Genomic DNA, 10,435 nt, shown 5'->3' with positions numbered 1-10,435 from the left:
ACGTTTCCGTTGTTCATCCCCCTGGAGGGGGTATTATGTGTCCCTCAGTGTGAATGGTGCCCCTTTCTTCCCCACTTTCCCCCACCTTCCCCCTACCCTCCTGGTACCACTATTTTTGTTCCTGAGGCGTTCATCTGACATGGATTCTGTGTGTCGTGAGCACTTGTCTGTGCCAGTGGACATTCTCTGATATAGCCAGCAAGTGAAAATCAGGATGGGGGCCATGATAGTGGGGGTGAGGAAGCCTCAAAGAACCAGAGGAATATGTGTGTTCCATCAGTGCTATGCTGCACCCTGGTTGACTCAGCCCTTCCTGTGACCCCTCTGTGAGGGGATGTCCCATTGTCTACAGGTGGGTTTTGGTCTCTGCCCCGCCCTCCCTCATTCTCAACAATATGTTTTTCTTTTGTTTTGTTTTGGGTCTTCTGGTGCCTGTTACCTGAATACGTCAACAGACTTTGAGTGTTTAAAGCAGTGGTTCTCAACTATCCCAATGCTGCAACCCTTTAATGCATTTCCTCATGTGGTGGTGAGCCCCCAACCATAAAATTATTTTCGTTGATACTTCATCACTGTAATTTTTCTACTGTTGTGAATCGGGCGACCCCTGTGAAAGGGTCGTTCACCCCCAAAGGGGTCGTGACCCACAGGTTGAGAACCGCCGGTTTAAAGTATTATTGTTTGGTACCACCAAGCTGGTTCTGACTCATAATCACCCCATGCGCAACAGAACTGAACACTGCCCGGTGCTGCACCATCCTCACGTTTCTGATGTTTGAGTCCATTATCGCAGCCACTGTATTAGTCCATCACAAAAGGTCTTCCCTTTTTCTTTTTTTCCTGCCCCTTTACCAAGCCTGGTGGCCTTCTCCAGGGACTGGTCTCTCCTGACGACATGTCCAAAGCACACGAGACAAAGCCTCACCATCCTTGCCTTTAAGATTTCTTTCTGTGCTTCTTCCAAGAGAGCTCTGTGTTCCCTTGGCAGTCCGTTGGATAGTCAGCATTCTTCATCAGCATCCAATCTCCTTCAGTGTTCCTTGTTCAATGTCCAACTGTCACATGCACACGGGCAATTGAAAATACATGGCTTGGGTCAGGCACACCTTAATTTTCAAAATTACGTTCTTAATTTTCAGCACTTTAGAGAGGCCTTGTGGAGCAGATTTTATCAATGAGGTGCTTTGTTTGATCTCTTGATTGCTGTTTTCACCAGCACTGAGTGTGATCCAGGCAAGGCAAAATCCTTCCCAACTTCCATCTTTTCTTGATGGAACATGGCGCCACCTATTGATCCAGTTGCAGGGACTCTGGTCTTCTTTACATTGAGTCACTTCTCGTACTGAAGGCTGCGATATTTTATCTTCATCAGCAAGTTCTTCAAGTCCTCTTGACACTGCAAGCCAGGTTGTGTCAGCTGCATATTGCAGGTTGTTAATTCGCCTTCCTCCAATCCTGTCATCACAGTCTTCGTATAATTCACGTTCTCGGATGATTTGCTCAACATACAGATTGAATAAGTGTGATGGCAGCATATAAGTCTGATGCAAACTTTTCCTTATTCTCAACAATGTTCTATTTAAACCACTTCCTTCTTCATTCCTCCTTCATTGGGTAAGAGTATATCCTGATGACATTAACTTTTCAGCCTGCCAGCCTGCCATCATGGAGTGCTAGAGAATGGCTCTGTCGGAGGGGTTAGGAAAGTCATTGGCATGTTTTGGATCCTGTTTCAGGATATCCTTGAGGTGGCCTAAAGGGATATGGGCAGGTCACTGCTAGCTTCTGTTAAACACACTGCTTACACTTCTCAGAGTTATTCATGCCTCACATTAAACCCACCTTTTCCAGCACTGATTCTTCAAGGTCACAATCCACTCCCCCAAAAGATGATTTACAGCAGAAGGATGAGTGACAAGCTTACCAAAATTGATATTCAGCTTCTTCCTCTCTTGCTGACCATTCTATATTGCACCCATCATCAGTCAGTGCTTCTGTGACTCAAGGCTGTGTGACACATTATTTCTCTGAGATGGCTGAACTCTGAGATACCTGGCCGCTGTCGATCTTTGATAGCAGAAATTGCTTATTTACTGCTATTTCCTGTCATAGAATCACCAACAGACACTCCAAGGGAACCCCTGAATTTCAGACAGATTCTTCCCTTCTTCCTTCATGTAATAACATGATCAGAAAAATGCATCCTGTCAAAAAGATACAGGAAGTCTTCGGCATGTACATAGGAATAGGCAAGGAGATATCGTGAGCACTGACAAAAACTGTGCTATCTTTTTGCATGTGAATCAAAAAGCAGTGACATGGAACTCTACATAGGAAAAAAACTCTTACTTTTCCTATTTTCTTTAAACATATATAGCAAATTCGAAGATAGCTCTTACTCGCCAAGTTTATCTTTTCTTAAAACAGTTTCATTAGCACTTCATTCACATGTCAAACAATTCAGTCATATCAAGAAGAGTTGTAAAATTGTCACCACATTCAGTTCCAGAACATCATTCTCTTCTTCGTTGTAGTCATTGTTATTCATGTATTTTTTCCCCAATTGTGGCAAAAAATATATGTGTTAGTCTGGGTGGACTAGAAAAACAAATTCATAGACACACATATGTGTAAAAGGAAGAGGTTTATATACAAGATCAATTTGTACATTAAGAAAACATCCAAAAAAGAAAAAAGAAAACATCCCAATCCAGTCCAGTCCAAAGCCATAAGTCTGATATTAGCCCATACGTTCAATGCCAATCTATAAAGTCCTCCTCAGACTCACGAAACACATGCAATGAAGCCAAATGCAGGATGATCACAAGCCAATGGGTAGAAAGTCTTTGGGTCCAGTGGCATTGTAAGCATCTCAGTGCTGGCAGGGGTCTCTCTGTGGCTTCTCCGGCTTCTGAGGTCTGGTTGCGTCCACGTGACTTGTCTTCTGCAATATCTCCCAGGAAGTGGCAGAGAGAGAGAGGTGTCTTCCGCCTCCAAGGAGGAAGTACCAGATTTCCCAGAGTTCTCAGGAGAAGGCCATGCCCACACAGAAGTCTCATTGGCTATTTCGATTGACAGCCTAGACTCCACCCCTACACTCTTAATCCTTAAATCGACACCAGATTAGGTGACTACCACCATATACTCAACAGAACATTCACCAATTCCACAACTTCCACTTGTATAATTCAGTGTCATTGATTATACTCCTCATGCTGGACAAAAACTACTGGTATCCTTTTCCATCTTATTCTACCACCATGGACATAAACTCGATGCCCCTTATGCACCCACTCTTTTCCTTTCACCTATGATAACCACTGGTCAAGTTTGGTTTCTTTTTTTTTCTTCCCCATGGTTTTTCTTGATAGAGGATTCACATATCATATGCTTCCATGGTTAAATCATTCTTAAAATGAGTTGTAAAATCACAATCAATTCTAGTGTTTCCTCTCTTCCCACATTCATTGTTTGCTCCCCCAAATTCCCTCACCTTCCCTATCACTCACCCACAACCCCAAGTGTATCTTTACCTCAGAGAATTCCAAAGGGATTGATTTCAGGTTGAAGAAAGGTAAATGGTGCCATAAGTCTTGAGTTGGCATCTTTTAAGAATAATTATAATCATCTGAATATGGGCATCTTACTCTGCCAAGGAAATTATGCCTACGTCATAGATTTGAGGGGCAGAGTATATTTTCAGAAGCTAAGACGTTTGCATGAGTAAGTAGTCTCTGAATCATCAAGAATTGAATATTAAGGGAAAAGGTTATCCTAAGTAATCCTAAACAATCTGACTTCAGCAAGGCCAGCATAAGATGGACAATTACATCCTGGCTCTACCTGTGGTAGCTAGGGAACATCCCTTGTTCCACATCCTCTTCTGAGTCCACCCTGAACCTCAAGCAGAACACCTTGGACCACAGGTACCTCTGCAACATTGGGGAGCGATCTTCAGGACAATTTTAAGAGCATTCTGTATTACATAATGTCTTGTAATTTGAACATTCTTTTGGGACACCTTTCTTTGGAGTGTGTACAAATATGGATTTATTTCTATCAGTTGGCTCAGTAGCTGTCATCCAAATTTCCTGGCTAATTAGTGAATGTTTCCAGTGCTTCATCAGCTTGGTGAAACATTTAAATTGGTATGCCATAAATTCCTGGAGCCTGGTTTTGACTAATGCTTTCATTGCTGCCTAAACTCTCTTCAGCACCACTTTTTCTTACACATACACAACCTCTTAAAAACTGTTGAATGCTGACTAGTTATTTTATGACAGTAACTGTGTATTCTTTCCATTTTTTTGATGTTCCCTTCATCAAAAAACATTTTTAGTGTTTTATTCATATTTTGCCCATGTATTAGTTCAATATTACAACTCAGGTTTGAATTTTTAAAAATTATTTCAGATTACATTATGTTAAACATGTCTTCCCTTTCTGGCTTTCTAACTCTATAACAAGTTGTATAGAAATTGTTAAATGAAAATCTAATTAGCTATGTAAACATCTACTGAAAATACAATAAAATTATATATTTTTATATATATATACATATATATATCCCACTATTTCCTTCTGAGATCCTAGTTTTACTTAGTTCAAACTTAACTAAGAAAATGCATGATATTTTGGCTGTCTTTGAGGGGACCAGAACAAATCTATTTTTGTATACTCAAGCTTTTTTTAAAAAATTACAAAATTGTGTTAGTAAAATGGTTAGTATGTTGTTATATATCCAAAGGTAGAAGATAATAATTGAAGTAAGTTATACATTCTTCTACTCATGGCTAGTCTAAATCAATTGGCAGATAGGAGTCATCTGGCCACAGATATGTATCTAAAGTTCAGCACATGAGTCAAAATGGCCTAATCTCATTATGTGAGATAACATGTTTTTCTATGGTTTTTGCGTTTGTATTGTAACACTCAAACTGTAAGACCCATTGCAATAGCAACGGCCATTGATATCTTATCAGGAGCAATACAGTGTGTGAAGTGCTTTGCCCACATTATCTCAATCCTCACAACAAATATACTAAAACAGAAATGCTTATTACTTCATACCATTTTACAGATGAACAAGGAGGAGCTTGAATAGGTTAATTAGTTCTTCCAAAGTTATGCAACTAACAAGCAGTAGACTCAGATTAAAACAAGGTCTGTGTTATTATAAGGCTCATGCTTTTTACTATGAGAGTCTATTGCTTTCCATACTAGAGACATGGCTTCCTCACTTATATTATGGAAGCACCAATACCTAACTTGATAAAGTGTGTAGCTTTTCTTGTTGTTTTTGATCAATTGAATTATATCTGAGAGGAATTACTGAGAGATGAACAAGAGGCAAACATAATAGTGAGGTGGGGGGGGATGAGGGAAAAAAAACTATGGATATGAATATATGTGTATTTATTTATATATGTATATATATGTAAACACAACAAGGAAGCAGATGGACTTTGGGGCTCTACTTAAATCTTATCTCATTTGTTCTAATAATGTGGTATTGTATGGTATTCATCTTTCTGACACGATTGCTGAAGACAAAATGGGTACCTAAGCAAAAGTGGTGAAAAAAGCTGATGGTGCCTGACTATCAAAAGATATAACATATGGGGTCTTAAAGGTTTGTAGTTAAGCAAGTGGCCATCTAACAGGGAAGCAACAAAGCCCACATGGGAAGCATACCAGCCTGTGTAATCATGAGGTGTCAATGGAAAGAGGTATCAGAAATTAAAAAAACATGCAACCCAATCAATATGAAGGAGAGTGGATGTAATGGAGATCCAAACTACACCAGCAAGACAATTGAACAGTTCCTCTCAGAAGAGTCACACGGATTAGAGTATAAATCCAGGGTGTGGTATGGCACTGACAAACCACATAACTATCCTCTAGTTCTTTAAGATTCTCTTCCCCTTACTAGTGAGGTCTTTATGTGACATACCTCATTAATCATGTTAGATTTGCATATGTTCATTTGCATATTTAAGATCTCTCTGTACATGGTAATCAAGAAAGATGACCCCTCAGAGGCAGTGACAGGAGTAATGGTTCCCTGAGGGTACAGGAAGTGAGAGGTGGGGGGAGGTAGGAGAGGGGAGGTGATAACATTGATGATTGTGTACCCCACACCATGGGATTGAACCACAGAACTTTACAGGAAGGGAAGGGATATATTGGAATGAGAAGAATATGTCAATAAAAATATTACATTAAAATTTAAAAAAAATTGTGAGGACTAAGTAAGATGATGTGCTCATATGTTTAAGACTTAATAGAGGTTTTTTTTTTTTTAACTCCTTTATCACTTCCTTCCTTTGTCCTACTCTCATTGACATCTTGGATCATATACCTAAGTTGGTCTCTACTCCGTCAGCCTAAACGGAGAACATTGTCCCATTCTCAATAAACTTCTGAATCAAGTATTCAAAAATAAATTGAGTTTTCCTCCTTCTAACATGCTCAGCCCATTTATCCAATCCAGAAAGCTCTCACTCTTGATTCTGCAAGTACTTTCCATAACTACCTGCTATAAGATCTTGATATTCTAGCAGTAATATGAGGAGCCTCAAAATGTTCATGGGGGGGGGGGAGGATGTTAAAAGATATTGGAATACTTTGCAAGCCTTGTAAAGCTCCCTAATATATAATTACCACATAATTCCTAATTTTCCTTCTTGCTAGAACTGAATCCTGACTCCTACACCAGTCAGTGTGTTAGTCTCTTTTTTTTAAAGATGCTTTGTAATATAGTCATTGTACATGCAGAATCTATATAGGAAATTGATCCCATGTGTCCCCAACCAAAAAATTGCCTCACCTGTACACACTACTAGAAGAATTTCAAAAATATGGTATTTTGAGAAAAACTTATCTGGGCTATAAGAAGCCAAAAAGTTTATTTCCTCGCCCTCAGGAAGTGAACACAGAAGATATGGGTGCTATAGCAAAGTGTGGTGAAACAATTAGAGGGTGCCTGGCTATCAGATAAAATAACAGCATCTTGGGTCTTAAAAGCTTATTTCCAAACAAGCAGCCATCTAAGTGAAATGTCAACTAAGACCACATGGAGGAAGCACACCAATTTCTGTGACTGAGGGTTGTAAATCACAAAATCTGAAGCCAAATGTGTGAATAGTATCAGATCTTAAATTGTGAGATTCTGGTTTGCAAAAGGCTATGGATGTTAGTGGGAGCCCAAGATTTCTGAGCTCGGTGCAGGACATAAGCCTCCAGTGATCTCCCTCTCTCCATAATTGAGGGACGGGAATAAACTGGTCACCAGAGTGCATTAAAGAGATGACTGTCGGAGATCAAAATGATAAAACTTTCTTAAATGGCTAAAACCTTGTTAGTTGATCCCCCTTCTCATGCACATTGGGCCTGATCTGATTTTCAATATTATCTGTGGTTTTTTGTTTATTTGTTTGTTCATATTGGGGTTTATCTCAGGTATATTTTGTCACTGAGGGTGACCCTCTTGAGTTTTTGTTGTATTTTCCTGTTGGTTTTTTTTTTCGGTATATGCAACCCCTGATTGATAGGCCTATAGAGATAGCAAATAGAAGAAGGGTTCCTGGCGGGACAGAGGGGGAGGATGGGAAAGGGGAGCTGATGTCAAGGAGTTCAAGAAGGAAGAGAATGTTTTCAAACTGATTGTAGTAACAATTATACAATATTACTTGATATGACTGAACTATGCAACAATATGATATCTGTGTTAACTCCCAAGAAAATGGTTTTTGAAAAATAATAAATAAAATAAATTTTGAAAAGTTTATTCCCTCCAAGTCAATATTTAACAATGAGAAAATGATGCCCCAAGATACTTCTTTTCCAAGCTCCCAAGATCTAGAAACTTACCCACAAATAGCAGCAACAGTAACAGGGAAGCTAAATCTACTTCAGAATCATAGTGGGACTTGTGACTCCTCATGTAGAATACTATCTGAGAGAGATAAAACCAAACCAACCCCCTTGTCCTTCAGTTGACTTTGACTCATAACCCCCCTAGGGGGCAGAGTAACTACCTGGTAGAGTTTCCAAGGCTGTCATGTTTATAAAGAACTTTGCAACACCTTTCTCCTGTGGAGACACTGCTGGCTTCAACTTTTCGGTCCGCAGTCTAGCATTTTAAACACTGCATCACCAAGCCTGTCCCCAGGTTCCAAGTCTAAGTGCAGGATAATTCTGTTCAGGTTTTGAACTCTTAGTGCCCTGAGATTTGACATAGGAAAGTGAGTCTTATATGAATACAACCTGTGGACTGACTAGAGACCATCAGAAAATTGAGGGCAGGTCCAAAATCTAGAGTTTGTGAGCTGGCATAGAAGTTCTCAGACAACTATCTTTGTCAGGGGATGCCAGAAACAGGAACAAATATATAGTGTCCCTCTCCATGATCAAACCAAACTCACTGCCACTGAGTTGATTCTGACTCATAGGCTGGGCCAACCTAAGAGTAACAACCGTTTTCTCAGCAAACAATATCTCTCAAGTACATTCTCTCATTTGATATTCATAACAAATCTTCTACCAATTGTATCCACATTCATATTTGTACAGTTTAAACTTCATTCTGGACTCAAAATTCACTTTCTGAACTATACAGTGAACCCTCGTTTATCGCGGTTAATCGGTTCTAGACCCTACCGTGATAAATGAAATTCCGCGAAGTAGGATTCCTTATTTGTAAATCAAATATTTTCGTAGTTAGAGCATAGAGGACATGAAAAAACACCCTTTAGTCACCATTACACTCGTATTACCCAATTTATTAAACGAAAAAGGGAAAATACAGTAAAACATTTTGGACATTACAATTATCATTTATTATTTATTATATTATTTATGGCATCAAGCGTGTACCGTATGAGCCAATCAGTGGCAGTTATGACAGAGCATGCGCTGTTACGCAAAAACCGGGATAGAGTGAAGCCGCGGAAGTCGAAGCGCTAAGTGGCGAGGATTCACTGAGTTACTGCAAATTTAGTAGTTTGGAGCAATCAGTACTCTTCCCCAGCTTCTTTAAGTCAGGAGATCAGTTACTGTTAGACTGGGTTGCTTTTGAATGAGTCAACCCTGCCACGAGTGTCGCAGTCAAGTGTTCCTGTTTGGAAAAACTTGATGGGGAGAAGAATTCACTTTAAAATATAACAAACTTCTTGGCAGAATTTGCTTCCCTGTGATTGTAAAGATTAGAACTTCAAGGTTTTTTATTTAGCTAGTTATTTTCAGTTTGTTTTGTTTTATTTTACTTTGGATAGTTTTGACTATTAGAAAAAAAATGGGCTGCTGTTACCTGCCGGGCCCTTCCGTGCTGCTGCTCCTGCTCTGTGCCTTTCTTACCGACCTGTCCCGCTGCGCCACCGGCCAGATGGCTCACAAGCAAATATACTATTCGGACAAGTACTTCGATGAACATTACGAGTACCGGCATGCCATGTTGCCCAGAGAACTTTCCAAACAAGTACCCAAAACCCATCTAATGTCTGAAGAGGAGTGGAGGACACTTGGTGTTCAACAAAGTCTAGGCTGGGTACATTACATGATTCATGAGCCAGAACCACATATTCTTCTCTTTAGACGACCGCTTCCAAAACAACAACAAAATGAAGATTATATAGGGATGTTCAATTAAATCTTCTTCAAGTTCAATGTTTATGTGTATATATGGTGTAGTATTCAGTGAATACTTGAAAAATGTACAGATCTTCCGTCCACACCTGTGCATGAGCTGTATTCTCCACAGCAACAAAGCTCAGTTAAATGTAACTGCAAATAGATTACTAGAAGGTGTTTAAGACATAATTTCCTTAGTTTTTTTGAGTATAAGTAAATTGCCTGTTAGATTTTTACCTTGTTACTTTTGTTTATAATAAAGTTTCATTTGTTAAAAAAAAAAAGGAAAAAATGCTTCAAGTTCCTAAAAACTTCTTGTAATTTTCATGCCACAACATGGTAACTTACTTCTTCGAGTCCATTGTGAAAACAAAGGCAATTCTGTTAGGAATATAGAGCCTCACCATACTCTATTAGTTAGAATCAAATCTCGGGTCTTATTTACAATCATCCTGTTGAGTGGCCCAACAGAATGCTTAAACGATAGAACAATATCAATATCCCATGACAGGACTGTAAGTTCTTCACACTGTTGTGGCTTGTGTGTTGCTGTGATGTTGCTATGCCAGTGGTATTTCAAATATCATCAAGGTCACCACAGTAAAAATGTTTCAGCAGAGCTGTCAGACTAACAACAGACTACCAAGAAGGAATTGACTATCCACTTCAGAATAAGTAGCTGTTAAAAACCTTATGTATAGCATCAAAACATTGTCAAATACTGAAGGCCTAATAAGTAGAAGCAAAATATTATCAGATCTAGTGCCAGAAGATGAACACCTCACATCAAAAGATACTCAAAATA

The 10,435-nt window shown here is 39.3% G+C and overlaps 1 protein-coding gene across 1 annotated transcript; it reads left to right on the top strand.

Annotated features, from left to right (window-relative positions):
- Window positions 1-9,385: 9,385 nt before the first annotated feature.
- LOC115870943 (cyclin-dependent kinases regulatory subunit 2-like) lies at window positions 9,386-9,649 on the top strand. Its single transcript, XM_045294227.1, has one exon. The coding sequence runs from the start codon at window positions 9,386-9,388 to the stop codon at window positions 9,647-9,649; it is 264 nt and encodes an 87-aa protein (XP_045150162.1).
- The last annotated feature ends 786 nt before the right edge of the window (window positions 9,650-10,435 follow it).

The sequence above is a fragment of the Echinops telfairi genome, unplaced genomic scaffold, assembly GCF_000313985.2.
Source record: "Echinops telfairi isolate 266 unplaced genomic scaffold, ASM31398v2 ScPeMD7_3509;HRSCAF=4178, whole genome shotgun sequence".
Lineage (NCBI taxonomy): Eukaryota > Metazoa > Chordata > Mammalia > Afrosoricida > Tenrecidae > Echinops > Echinops telfairi.
Note: the sequence above shows the minus strand (reverse complement) of the source record. Positions and strands in the feature narration are given on the sequence as shown.